The 14,380-nt window shown below is 51.5% G+C and overlaps 2 protein-coding genes and 1 non-coding gene across 3 annotated transcripts; 2 read left to right on the top strand and 1 right to left on the bottom strand.

Annotated features, from left to right (window-relative positions):
• Window positions 1–813: 813 nt before the first annotated feature.
• Window positions 814–1,550, bottom strand: LOC136473958 (molybdopterin synthase sulfur carrier subunit-like). Its single transcript, XM_066471574.1, has 2 exons — window positions 1,407–1,550; window positions 814–1,287 (listed from the first exon to the last, which is right to left on the bottom strand). The coding sequence occupies exons 1-2, from the start codon at window positions 1,423–1,425 to the stop codon at window positions 974–976; spliced, it is 333 nt and encodes a 110-aa protein (XP_066327671.1). The 5' UTR covers window positions 1,426–1,550; the 3' UTR covers window positions 814–973.
• A 21-nt stretch (window positions 1,551–1,571) lies between these two features.
• Window positions 1,572–1,653, top strand: TRNAS-AGA (transfer RNA serine (anticodon AGA)). Its single transcript has one exon. It is a non-coding gene; the product is annotated as a tRNA-Ser (tRNA).
• Window positions 1,654–1,931: 278 nt separating this feature from the next.
• LOC136473957 (APO protein 3, mitochondrial-like) lies at window positions 1,932–4,304 on the top strand. The gene is made up of 2 exons (XM_066471573.1): window positions 1,932–3,112; window positions 3,207–4,304. Exons 1-2 carry the CDS (start codon window positions 2,700–2,702, stop codon window positions 4,075–4,077), a joined length of 1,284 nt encoding a protein of 427 aa, XP_066327670.1. The 5' UTR covers window positions 1,932–2,699; the 3' UTR covers window positions 4,078–4,304.
• The last annotated feature ends 10,076 nt before the right edge of the window (window positions 4,305–14,380 follow it).

The following is a 14,380-nucleotide window of genomic DNA, read 5'->3' as shown; positions in this document are numbered from 1 at the left end:
GGGTGCACAAGGTTTCAGAGGGTTAAGAAAGCCAGGTTTGGTGCCCGTAACAGAGTTCTGAATGAAAATTTTGGTTTAGAGGGAGCAGAACTGAGCAGCCCTTGGTCGATCCTGACCATTCCGATAATTGAAGAACAGATTTTTTTTTTCCCCCAAGCATTGTCCTCTTGGCTTTAACAGTGCCAGCTCTGAAGTAAATGATTTCGATAGCGGCTGCATTTCCTACCTATGGTAGCTAGTTCCATGACGCCATTGGGTATGGAATACCACTTCTGTAGGACCGTAAAGCAGAAGAAAAAAATGCAGAACTTTTTTAGTAACCAGGAGCTATACTAGTCAAGAGAAGAGGGCAGCATCAGTGACATGAACACCAATTTTCTTTACCTTTTTCCTGCAAAGACGATAGTAATTTCCTTGATTTATCTTTTTGAGCCGTTTCTAATTTTCCTGAAGGATTTGTTTGGATTGTATCTCCAGGATTAGCTAGCGAACGAGTTTTTTCATTGTGAACCATTTGAAAGGAGAATTTTCGGTATGTACTCCATACATGCTACCATTGGCCCCGTTCGGCTTACCTTATAATCCGCACTATTCAGCTTATTTTTTCAGCCCGAACGGTATTTTTCTCTCACAACAATTCAGCCAGAACAATGTTTTCAGACAATTCAGCCAAGTTTCAGCAAGTCGAACGGGACCATCGGTGTCTATCAGTGATCAGTGGTGAGCGAGTAACACATTTATCAACATACAAGCCAGTGGCATTCATTTCATCCATTCTTTCACAACAAATATTATTGATCAATGTGAACAAAATTGTAATCAAGAACAAGAGATTATTTCATCGAGCATATAATTTCAATCATTTGTGGTAACAAGGAAGAAGGGAGAGGAACATTTCAACTCTCTCTTTTTTTTTCCAATGATTTATGTGTTTATACCTTTTCACCTCCACACAAGTCGGTCGTGATTAGCGTCAGCCGCCACTGATGGGCGGTATGACAGCGAGCTCGTCGCCATGGGCGACGGCGGTGGACTCGGCCGCATACTCCTCGTTGAGCGCGAGCACGACGGAGCCCCGGATCTCCTCCAGCTTGGGGAACCGGGCCAGGACCCGGGCGAGGCACTCCCCCGCGGTGCTCCCCGGCGGCACCTCCACCGCCGAATCCGCCACGCCCGTCAGGTCCCGCGCGCGGGCGAAGAAGAGCACCTTCACCGTCGCCGCGGCTGGCGCTGCCTGTTCTTCGGCCGCGGCGGCGGGCATCTCCTCCTCCTCCTCCGGAGCGGCATCTGGGAGCAGCAATAGGGGATGAGATGAGCCGGTGATTCACATCAGGTGGGGATAAGATTGATCGGTGATGATTCGTGCTAGGGCCTGCGGCGTAGAAGCGACGCGATCGGCAGGTTACCTTTGGGATTCTTCGCCATCGCCGGAGGAAAGGAAGCGGCTGGCTGCTGTGGTGCCGGCTGGAGACTTATTCCGGAGTCAGAGGACGATGCAAAAAGCGAGACGGCTTCGTTGTTACGTAGCAATTTCAGTAACAAGTAAATTGGTGTTGAAATTCAGCACGCAAGTGGTCGTGCCGGAGTGGTTATCGGGCATGACTAGAAATCATGTGGGCTTTGCCCGCGCAGGTTCGAATCCTGCCGACCACGTTTTTTATTGATTTTTTTTGGGTATTTTTCTCGGAAAAGCCCATGGCCGTAGTTCACGCAAATGTGTTCAAACTCTCGCGACCTTGTATTCGTCAGTCTCAAAATCAATCAATGGAGCTCACTGATTTGAGCATCTTATTCCAACCACCCCACTCCGTGCCACTTCCATAGTTGATGGTTTTTTTTTAGGGAACTTCCATAGTTGATGGTTGTTATCTACTTATCATTCGCATCCTTCCAGTTCCACAGCTATAAGAATTAGAATAGAAAACAAAACTAACAACGACTCGAGGTTGCCGTTCAGCGGCCTCTCCTAGCCGCCCGCCGCGCCGCTATCCATAGGCGGACCCCCCACTCCGGCAGTCCCTCGGCCGGCGACCGCCCGAGGCCCCGAGCGGTGACCGGAGGTGGAAGATGCATCGGGCTCCCGAGGCCCGGAGCGAGGGGCACAGCGGCGCATGACTCCGTCTGGCCAGGCCCAGTGGCGGAATGGCCCATCTCGCTAACTGGACCTTAGGGCAAGCAGAGCAGGGCCACAGGCCACGACGCTCGACTGTCCCCACCCACGGAGTCGGGCGCTTGGCAGCGGGGGCGGCGCTCCAAGGGGGCAAGGCCGCAAGGCGGAAGGCGGGCGGTCGCAGGTCGGCACGGGCACGCGGCCCCGCGGCGGCTGCCAGCATCTCGCTCCCCCTCTCAGGTCCCATCGCGTAGCTGATCGGCAGGCTGCCAGCAGCCGCGGCCCGCGGGAGAGTGGAGACGGCCGGTCCCGGTCGGCAGCGAGCAGCAGAAGCCGCGGCTCGGCGGCTGGCCGGCTGCATCCGGCGGCCGCGCGCCTGCGCCGCTGCGGTCCGCCATACCTGAAATGTTTGGCTGGGTCCGTCACTGCCGCTATCGTTGGCAGCTTGCCGAAAACTGAGCTCGGCCGCGCCTGCCTCTGCCCTTACGCGCGGCTGCCGAACAGCGTGTTCCCCCACTGCGCGGTCGCGCCCGTCAGGTGCTTGACAGAATGCCGTTTCAGCCCTAGCGCCGCCGCGCACGTCTGACAGATGCAGGGTTCCCTCGGCGTCCGATCCAGAGCGCCGAGCGCGTCACTGCGTGTTCTCTTACCGCGGCAGCTAACCGCGAGGGCGAGATGGCTGCAGGGCGGCGGCGGGCGGACAGGGGCTTCGGAGGAGGACGAGGCGGCGGTCCCGTACGTCGACGTGCCTCGGCCGGGCAGGAAGTGGGAGCGGAAGCCGTACGTGACGCCGATGAAAGTGCTCATCCGGCTGGCCAAGGAGGAGAGGCAGGCCCGCCGGGAGAACCCGTGCCGCGTTCTCGAGCACCCGCCCGACAACGGCCTTGTCGTGCCGCACCTCGTCGACGTCGCCCGCCGCGTGCACGCCGCGAGGGAGGGGCTCCTCGGCGGCCTGACCAGGCTCGTCGAGAGCGAGGGCGCCATCCCGGTGAAGCGATGCAGGTGAGGGACACTCTGCTCGGAAGCGCCATGGCTCACGAAATCAGTCAGCGGTGATGGAATTATGGCATGATGAATGAAATAATGTTGTTGCCAGGTTTTGCTCGGAGGTGCACATCGGCCGCGTTGGGCACGAGATCAGGACGTGCGAGGGGCGTAACAGCGGCGCGAGGAACTCCCTGCACGTGTGGCGGCCGGGGACCGTGCGGGACGTCGTCGGCTTCCCCTACTGCTACCACCTGTTCGACCGCGTCGGGAAGCCCAGAGTCGTGCACAAGGAGAAGTACGACGTGCCGAGGCTCCCAGCGATCCTGGAGCTCTGCATCCAGGCCGGCGTCGACGTCCAGCGCTACCCGACCAAGCGGCGCACCAGGCCAGTCTACTCCATTGAAGGCAGGATCGTGGACTTTGAGCCGGACGACGAAGCAGCTGGGACGTTACCTGAACCGCCAGCGTGCACACCATCGTTGTCTACAGCTGCGCCAACCATAATAAGTTCAACTTCTCCTGATGTTAGCGAAGAAGAGGAAAAGGAGGAGATCACCGTGACTGAGCTTGCGTCGAGGACACTGCAATCGTGGCTGGACATGAGGTCCGGCGCGGCGAGGCTGATGAAGAAGTATAGCGTGCACACCTGCGGCTACTGCCCTGAAGTGCAGGTCGGTCCCAAGGGGCACAAGGTGCGGATGTGCAGGGCCACCAAGCACCAGCAGCGGGACGGACAGCACGCGTGGCAGGAGGCCACGGTGGACGACCTCGTCCCGCCCAACTACGTGTGGCACGTCGCGGACCCCGCCGGGGACGAGGCACCGCCATTGGCCAACGAGCTCAAGCGGTACTACGGCAAGGCCCCTGCGGTGGTGGAGCTGTGCGTGCAGGCTGGCGCGCCCGTGCCCGCGGAGTACCGGAGCATGATGCGGCTCGACGTCGTGCCGCCAGAGCGCGACGAGTACGACCTCGTCGCTTGAGGCTGTCGCGCGTTGTGTGGCCTTGTTCGTTTCGTTGATTGCGGATGATCTGATCTCCCGTGTGCTTGAAATGTGAGATGTCCGGCCGGGTTTGAATTGTGAGAATGAGGGGTTGTTGTATTGTGTGTCAAACGAACAGTTTGCAGATGTATTTAGATGAACGCTGTCACGATGCAGAACAAATTTCTTGATGCTTTCCTGCCACTCTTGGGCATAGTGACGAACCCATAAAAAAATTTAGGGGGCTGAACAAAAGAATATAGACTTTTTTATCTTCTCTTAACCTTAGTCCCTTCTACCTAATACATGTATGCATAAAATTTTAAGAGATGGCTTAGAGAAACTCCACGTGCTCAGGATCGGTAGGGGGCTGAAGCCCCCCTAGCCCCACCACTGGATTCGTCCATGCTTGGGCAGCTTACTCTTCGATGCGGCTGTAATTGTAACTTGCTTCCTGTTTGTTGCTGATGAGGCTGCTCAAATGGCCATTTTTGGAAAAGTGAAAAATTCATGGACGGTCCTTGAACTTGGCGTGGGATGTCATCCAGCTCCCTATACTATTAAAGTGTTATTTCTGGGTCCATGAACTTGGCTTCGGGTCTCATCTAGGTCTAAACAGGTTCTAGTCTGCTCTAGACGTTGATGTGGCATGCCGCATGTGGGGCCCACATATTAGGTGGAATATATTAATTTTTTTTGTTCTTGTCATTTTTTCTCCTCCTTGCGGCTTGCGCTGTAGAGAGAAAGAATGAGAGCGAACAACTGTCTATGGGGCGTGGACCGAGGACGCCTGCGCTGGGCACACAGAACGGCATTGGCCAAGCTTGGACCATGCCGGTCCAAGGGTTGATGCTAGGGGCCCAGGCGGGCGGGCCATGGGGCGCGGAGAAGGAACCGCGGGGCGGTTGGTTGTAGCCACGACCTTATGTGGTTTTGGTAATTGAGTGATAATCCTAGGTGGACTAATTGTGTTTATGTGAGATACACAGGTGATTAGTCCACAAGTACATGTGTGTGAGCAACATATGCCGTGAAGGTGAAAATGGTTGGAGATGTTGTAAAGCTCACACATATGATGATGAAAGAACTTATTGCACATGAGACATGACATTGAGTCATGTGATCAAGGTGGAGAAGATCAAGACAAGACTTGGCTTGATGGATCGGTTGCAAGCGTGAAGGATAAGTCGGAGGCTTTGGAGCGATGGACCGCATGGCGGTGAAGCTTGAGAAAGACTTGGCGTCGATGGACGAAGGCAACGGTGAAAAGCAAGTGAAGTCAAGATCGATGAACCAATATGATCACGTGATGATATGAAGTGGATCATATCATTGTTGATCATGTTGGTGCATGTGTTGCATTGACATTGGAGGAGATGGAATAGAATGCGCAAGGCAAATGTATAACATATGGCATTTCATTTCATCGGTCATATATGTGTAGAGAAGTTGATGACCGGGTTTATGATAGATAGTCGTACTATCAAGAGGGGCAAACTTATTTGTATATCGGTCATCTAGTGCCACTCGAGTGATCTAACTTTGCATCATCGCTAGGATCAAGTGGCGTGGCAAGTTGAGTGACTAATCCTTTAGAAAATAATTGTGAAAAGCTAACACACATACACATGGTGGTGCACACTTGGTGGTGTTGGCACATTTGCAAAGGAGAAGAAGTGATTCCAATTCATTACTCTAATAGCAATGTGAAGTCCAATTGTAGTCTTGGCTAGACTGCTAGATTTAATTCCACACTTGTTTCGGTTAGCCGACGCGATTAAGTTTTAGAAATGACTATTCACCCCCCACATCTAGTCGCCATCTCAACCTTACAACCACGCCCGTGGCCACGACCACGACCCCCGCGTTGATCACTGCGAGGCGGGGCGCCATGGCCAGTTGTCGGAGACTGGGAAGCAGGTGGCGTGGTGCTGGAGCTGCCGTCGCCGGTGGATGGAGGGGGTGACCTAGAACCGTCGGAGTTGGAACCACCGGAGGCGATGAGGGCATGCTGAGCGGCAATCTTGGCGTGCTCGGGGTCGTATTGTTATTTGTGGTAGAACCGCCTAATCTAATGCCTCCCAGAAGTACTTGTCTTTCATTAGACCCTAAGTACTCAAGGGAGGACACCAAATTACGCAGTTCCGTCGAGCACCACCCAAGAAAAAACTCGAAAATCCACATTTTTTATCAGGATCACAAATGAGAGAATAAAGCTTACATCATTATTAACCATTTCTTACATCACTTTTCATATAACATCAGAGTATAATATTTATTGTTATAACAACAGAATATGAACATGTTATCAGAGTTATGAAGAATTTAATTTGACAGCGGAATATAAACATGTGATCGGAGTTACAGTGGAAATAAATATCTATTCATGACATGATTAAGCATTGATATATAAACTTTGACAACAGATTATAAAACCTTAATTTATAAAAATATTTAGTGAGGGTTATAAATAAAGCTATGATCGCAGCGTAAAGGAATCTTCTCTGAGCCCACCATGAGGAATCCACATCCAAGAGTCAGCTCTAGCATCCGCCTGTCACTTGCAACAGGGGAAAATAAAACCCTGAGTACTCAATTATACTTAGCAAGACTTACCCGATAGGAGGGAAGAAAAGACTCCAAGAATATGCAAGGCTATCTGGCTTGTAGGTTTATTGCATCTGCAGGAAGCATTACTAAGCGTGCGTCCTGATATTCAATTTTATTAGCAGTCAGCATTAACTCATTAACCAATCATTCTATGTAAGCACATGTGCTACTTTCAAGCAAGTGGTAAGCAATCAGAATTATTTTACCATCTTTCATCTTTCAGTTCTTACTACGATGCTAGATTATAGACAAGTCGTACCGGATTGCCCGGCAATTCGTGAAATCAATGTGCCTAGTTGGGTACCCCAAAACACACGCCTCACTTATACCCCAGGCACAAGCAGGACCAATCCACTACTCTCCTGTCACTGGGTCCAGATTTCCGTCCAAACTTAGACTCCAAGCCCCCGCTCCTGAGTCCCGGACTCAGTGCGGTGCTTAGACCTCCAACATCTCCGCCTCCAATCAGTTAGTCCGGAAAGAGCCGAAACCCACGACAAGAGAGCAACAAGCCTTCCTTATGCCCATATACAAGTATGTGCTCGGGATAATAAATCTATGACTTGCCTAGAGTCCAATGCGAAGGCCGGTCCTTAACCGACACAGGCAGAACAAATGCAATCCAAGCCTCGCTCGAACGCCAAACCAAGTCCAAATTCAAAGTACCATTCCATCCAGTCTCCAATTATCATTTATATATATTATAGGTGATAATAATATAGTAACAACAATAATATATTTCGTATCTTTCGCGAGTGACAGGCAATCACTCGACTTCTATCGGAGTCCTGTAGCATAGCAATCTACACGATCTTGTCATACTAGTAAGACTCATAGGATAAAGATATATATATATATATCATTCAACTCCTTAAACTCAATGCACAAGCATAAAATAAAGTGCAGAATAATAGTGGTTATGCACTGGGGCTTGCCTAGGTAAGATTTATACTAAAAAGTTAGTATCTGCATCTTCAGACCATCCACCATCATCTGAATAGAAAGCCCATTGCATCATCTCCTAGAGAGAATATCATTACACCATCTTTGGATTCCCAATCATCCTTCAATTGATCTGTTGATCCATCATCATACCTATATGATATTCATTGATGCAAATAATGCAACAGATAATTAATAAGGCAACAACAACTCTTAAAACAGAGTACATACTACAAACTAACAAGCTAGCTCTAATGACTAACGTATTAATCTATGCATCAATATCGTCGAGAAAGGTGTCATTTCTCAACAAGTGCTTTAGTTATAAAATTTCAAAGCGTTTCTTTATTTCATTTATTTGATTTACTATATATTCAAACTAGGGCTCATTTGCTATCTTAGTAATTTAATTTCTCTGCAGCTACAAAAATTACAGTGGACACATAACCATACGATGAACCTACCATAAAAATTTCATAGCATTAGAGCAATGAACTAGTTTAATTAATTACCACAACAATAGATTAATTCTTAAGGTAAATTATTTTACACTAAAGCATATAATTTTACATGTTCACTATATAATATAATCTGTGTAGAGTCCAACAACATTAGATTTATCATTTTAAACAAAAACTAGAAAAAGAAAAGGGCACTTGGGCCGGCTTCGGCCAGCTCGGCCCACGCTGGGGCCAAGAGGCCTAGGCACACGCGGCCCAGCGCTGTGGAAGCTGCAGAGCGCTCACGCGTGCTCGCGAGGGGTGCCGGCGACGGGCGAGCGGGAGACGTGGCACGACGACGTCGGCGCACAGCGGCGTTGCAGACTGCGACAGAGAGAGGGACAGAGCACAGAGCATGAGCGTTCGCAGCTTGTTCGCCATGGCTGCTCCAACGTCGGCTTTCAAGACCGGAGGAGCGGAGCTGTGCCAACGCTCTGCTGAGTTTACAACTCGCCATTAATGGCGGCGCTGTGCTCCGAGCGGCAGCTAGCGTGCGTGGTGAGCGTCTTCTTGCAGCTGCTTGGCTCTGCCGTAGCACAGGGCGACGGGACGAGGCGAGCAGGCAGTGGTGCGCGTGTAGCGGGGGAGGTGAAACTAGGCGCGATGGTGAGCCCGGCGGCGTTGCTTATGTGTGTGCTTGCCCAGTGCAATGAATTTGCACGATGAGCATGCTACTGCTGCCTGAGCGCGTGCTTGCTGCTACTTGAATGCATATTTGCGTTATGCGCTGGTGGCTTCGACAGCTCGGTGCGGTGGAGGAGAGCAGTGAGGCAAGGACAGCAGCAGTAGCTCGAGCAGGTGAAATGAACGGTCGAGAGCGAGTGGGACGAGGTAGTTGAGGTGAGCGGCTGAGATCGCTGGCTACAAGTGCCGGTTTACGAACACAGCACCAACAACATGTCCACAACGCATTCTAGCGAAGTTCGGTCAATTTTTGCGTGAGCATCGTAACTCTAACGTAACCACGACCTACACCACGTTCTAGTATACACCTAACTACAACTGATCGTGCGAAGACATAGATGTAGTGCTTAACCATTTTTGTTTATAAAATTTGTTTTTCATGCTCAATCAAATAAACAAGCCATTCGCTATTTATTTGTTATCAGGTATTTTTAGCACTTTCTCCGTACTTTTCTAAAACAATCCCTAAACAACTTTTGTCCACAAGATTATTTAAAAGTTGTTAAGCATCGAGACAAGTTGACTAGCGACACTTATTTGCTCGTTTTATTTACGAAAGCGAGTCACACAAGATTCGTTTATAATTCCACGTGTGCTTTAACTTTTAACTCGAAAATTTGTTTTACTAATTACTCTTAGGCATTAACCTAGGTGCTAAGCAAGCTCGTAACACCCGAAGTGTTACATTCTTCCAGCAGGAGGTACAAGCGCGCCGAGAGGAAGGTGTGCGGCTGTTGCAGCGCCGTGATCGCCAGGATGGCATGACGGTACTTGGTGCTGAGGCCGCGCAACATGTTGGGCACTTGGCTCGTCTCGTGCACTGGCTGGCCTACATCGCAGAGGCCGTCGGCAAGCTGCTTGAGGTGCCCAGTGTACTGAGTGATGTCCATGTCTCCTTGGACGAGGCTCCGGAACTTGGACTCCAGGTAGACAGCGCGATGGAGCTCGTTGTCGCGGAATTGGGCATGGATGCCATCCCAGACACGGTAGGCAGTGGCGTTCGGGGCGTGCACGTCCTTGGAGATAGAGTTGTACAACCAACTCAGGATGCATTGGTTGACGATGCGCCATTCTGGATCGCGACGCTAGGTCGGGGTTGGCGGCGAGGAAATGTGGGAAGTGAGACCGAACTTGCCGAGGAAAGCGTTGAAGAAACGGTGCCATTCTTCGTAGTTCGGCTCAGCGAGCTCGAGGACAACCGGAACATGAGATTTGATGTTCACGGTTTGGAGGACAGCAGAGGGAGGTGTGTTGGCGGTGGGAACGTCAGCGTCGACGGAGGAAGTATAGGAAGCGACGGAGGAGGTGTCGGAGTCAGACTGGTTGACACCGAAGAGAGGGTTGTCATCCATGGTGGGCATGGCGGCAAGGGAAGGCCGAAGGTGAGCAGCGGAGGTGGGAGACCGCGAGCAGAAAGCGACGGCGGCGAGCAAATGGAGGTGATCAACCCGAGCTAGCATTTACCATGTAGAGAGAAAGAATGAGAGCCAACAGCTGTCTATTGATCTCTGAATGAATGTATATAGGTTACAACAGAGGTTGCCAATTGCAGCAACCGTATCTCTACTCTAGCGTACAACGTGTGCGATGTGGGCGCGGGAGCGCCTGGTGACCGCGCACTCGTGCTGGTCAGAGCTGGGCTGTTGCCGGTTGCAGTCTAGGCACATATCCTCAACATGCGCCTCCTCGTCGGCTGCGGCAGAGACCGCGGCGGCGTGCGGCGGCGGCGAGCCAGCACGCGGCCGGCGTGGAGGACGAGACGAGCGGGACACCGGCGACAGCTCGCCTCGGCCAAGGCAGCACCCTCGCCGAGTTCGCCCCAGCCATGGCCGCGATGGCCCCCGACGCGCTCGCCTCGACTTCCCCACGTCCGGCCATGGCTGCGCCACTCCCCGCCACCGCCGAGCTCGCACCGGCCATGGCCGCGACGGCCCTTGACGAGCTCTCCCCGGCCATAGCCGCGACGCCCCCCGACGCGCTCGCCCCAGCCCGCCGCGCCGAGCTCGCGACGGCCGCGCGCTGCCATCCCCGAGGTCTCGCTCTCCCTCCCCGCCGGCCTCGCGCTCCGTCCTGCCATGGCCGCGTGGGAGCTCGGGCCGCCGCGCCGCACCACGAGCTGGTGCCGCCGCGCCCCATCGCGCTCGCGCCGCCCCCGGCCAGCCACGCGCCCGCCACCGGCGCGCGAGAGCTCCCCGCGCGAGCTCCTCGCAGGAGGGAGCTAAGGCCGCGCCGCGAGAGCCCATCCTGAACGTGCACCCGTCGTCCAAGAACGTCGACGAGGCACGGCGGTGCGACAGCAGCACGCGCAGGAGCCCATCAACGACGCACCAGACAGAGGTGGGCTCGGCGGCTTGCCGAGGTGGACCTGAGGAGAGCTCGTCGGGGGCGCCCCTCTCCGCCGCGCTCGCGGCGTTGGGATCCACCATCTGCCTGGAGCGCAGGGGGGTCAGGCAGGGGGGCGTCGCGCAGGGGCGGCGGCGTGGCCTGGGGAGTCGCGGCACAGGGGCGGCAGCTGCCGGCGTTGGGATCCACCATCCGCCTGGAGCCGGTCTTCCGTGGACGAAGAGAGCTCGAGAGAGAGGAGGGAGATAAAGGAGAAGCCTGACAAGTGGGCCCTATATGTCGGATGCACGGTCAGTGTGCCACGTCACCCCATAGAGCGGGTAAGGACCCATTTAGACCAAGATGATACGAGGAGCTAAATTTATGTACCTAAAAATAACACTACGATAGTATAGGGACTTGGATGACATCTCACACCAAGTTCGAGCACCACCATGTATTTTTCTTTTTCAAAAAGATACAGGGTTGCAGCCTGTGTGATTGGAATGGTAGATGGTGGTTTTGTTTTTAAGTGCTCAGTCCGAGGAATAAGTGTGAAGAATTCTTTCATGACCATAAGTAGTGTTTCTATTTCCCTTCAAGTTTGGGTCTTTACTCAATATTTTCCCTTCAAGTGAATGAAAATAGTGACTAACGGGCCTTTCTGGAACACAAAATTCCCAAAACACATGAATTAGAAGATGCACATAGGACAATTTCCTTCAAAAATCCTATGGTTTGAGCCATTCCCTAAGGATTTTATAGAATTTCAAGTTATCCAATCATTTGTTCCAAAGAGCCACATAGGATTGCAAAAATTCAGTCCTATTAAAAAAAGAATCCCAAATCCTACAACATTCCTTCGGAAACCATATGTTCCAAAGGGGATCTAAGCATTTTCTAGGCGTTACTAGCGCTCGGACGTCTCGAGCCCCCTCTCTCCAAAATATCGGACGCTTTCGGTGCATCACGCAAAAGGCCGCGCCGCACGCGAAAAAGCCTATGACGCCTCTTTTCGCGTGCCCCACCTTGTGGAACCCATGCTGCGTACCACCCTACCTTCACGCTCGTCGTCCGGCCTTAGGCACCCGCACAACCCATGGTACGCCCCAGCAGCTGCAGTAGGCAGCTGGGCAGGTGGGTCCCCATTGCAATACCCGATCTGCTTTTCGCAACATTAAGATGAAAACACTTGCAACATACGTCCAAAACAGTTGAAACACTTGCAACATACGTCAGAAACACTTACAAAACACCAAAAAAAACTTAAAAACATGTGTGTAGCCATTGCAAATATATGCAAACATTCAGATAAAACACTTGCAACATACACCTAAAAACACTTGCAAATATATGCAATATCCAGATCTACTTTTGCAACATCCAAATAAAACACTTGCAACATCCAAATAAAATATTTGCAACATACGTCTGAAACAGATGAATAAACATTTGGAACATACACTTGAAACATACGTGTATAGCCATTGCAACATATGCAACATCCCGATCTAATTTTACAACATCGATATAAAACAATCACAACATACCTACGAAATATCTGAAACACCTGAAACACACGCGTGTAATATACGCTTTTTCAGTGTAATGTCACCTGGCTGCTTGGACTAATGGAGACTCATGTCGGTGTGGAGATCGATGCCGACGCGGGGTGGGGGTGCAAGTGGGCGGGTGCAATGCCCGCAGCGAGTGACCCCGCGCTAGAGAAAGCCACGGCAGGGGGGTGCGGTGCCTGCGGCGCGATGCCCCTGCCTTGGAGAAAGGCTGCAGAGGAAGGGGATTGGGCCTCACTGGCGGGAGCGAGCATCGCGGGCACAGACAAGAGCGAGTGTCGCATGCCCCGCGACGAATTGGAGCAAGCGGCGCTGGCTGGGAAGCGCGTCGTCCGAATGGACGGGCGCCCTGAGGAGAGCATTATCGAAAAGGGAATCCCGAATCCTACAATATTCCTTCGCAAACCATATGTTCCGGAGGGGATCTAAGCATTTTCTATTATCATCCTTGTTGAAAATGCAAAGCAGAAGCACATTTTTAAAGGAAAAAAGGATCATTGCATATAAGTCTCGTTGTCAACTGTCAATTGTGGTAATAGGTGGTCCAATCCGAATAATGTAGGGATAGGACGAGGCTGCGGGGCATGCCTGGGCAAGCTTAGTCAACACTGATAGTGGGTCGGGCAGGTGCAAAGTGTACTGTCGTCACCTTCTGTCAATGAATAGGAAGTACTACCTCCGTCCATGTTCATTTCTAAAACAACTATCTTTTTGAACAGAGGCGATTTTTTTAATTTTAACATTTTTTTATAAAATAATTTTAAATCTAACACTATTTGTTTTTTATTAAAACTAACACATTTAGCCGCGCCTATTGTCATGGCGCGGCGAAATGAAAAAGGATCATTGCATATAAGTCTCGTTGTCAACTGTCAATTGTGGTAATAGGTGGTCCAATCAGAATAATGTAGGGACGGGACGAGGCTGCGGGGCATGCCTGGGCAAGCTTAGTCAACACTGATAGTGGGTCGGGCAGGTGCAAAGTGTACTGTCGTCACCTTCTATCAATGAATAGGAAGTACTACCTCCGTCCATGTTCATTTCTAAAACAACTATCTTTTTGAACAGAGGCGATTTTTTTAATTTTAACATTTTTTTGTAAAATAATTTTAAATCTAACACTGCTTTTTTTTTATTAAAACTAACACATTTAGCCGTGCCTATTGTCATGGCGTGGCGAAATGCCTATGTCGCGCCATGCATGGTGGCGCGGCAGGAGGGTGGCGTGGCGAAGACTAGGGCCACTGACCGGTGACGTGGCAGGGTCTGCCACGCCATCGATCTTAGCGCGGCACTGACGTGCCACGGCTGAAAGCTCTAGTTTGGTTTTGGTTAATTAATGAAACCCTAAGTGCTAACCTAGTTTATCAAAGTGATTATGAGATAGTGTGGGGGTATTAACCCCTATACCCTTACGGCTAAGCTTGGGCCGGCCCGAATCAATGGGTCCGGTCGACTCGAAAGACGACGTGCGGCCCAGCCAACCTGATCGGAGTCCCGCACAAGGAGTCAAGGTGGATTTGGCGATCAAGCAGGATCCTGGTCGGTTAGAATAGGAATCCTTATCCGGCCGCATATGGCAATTGTAACTGACTAGGATTGGTTTCCAGATCTGTAACCCTGCCCCCCGGACTATATAAGGCGGGCAAGGGATCCCTCTAAAAAACATCT

This window comes from Miscanthus floridulus, chromosome 8, assembly GCF_019320115.1.
Source record: "Miscanthus floridulus cultivar M001 chromosome 8, ASM1932011v1, whole genome shotgun sequence".
Classification (NCBI taxonomy): Eukaryota; Viridiplantae; Streptophyta; class Magnoliopsida; order Poales; family Poaceae; genus Miscanthus; species Miscanthus floridulus.
Note: the sequence above shows the minus strand (reverse complement) of the source record. Positions and strands in the feature narration are given on the sequence as shown.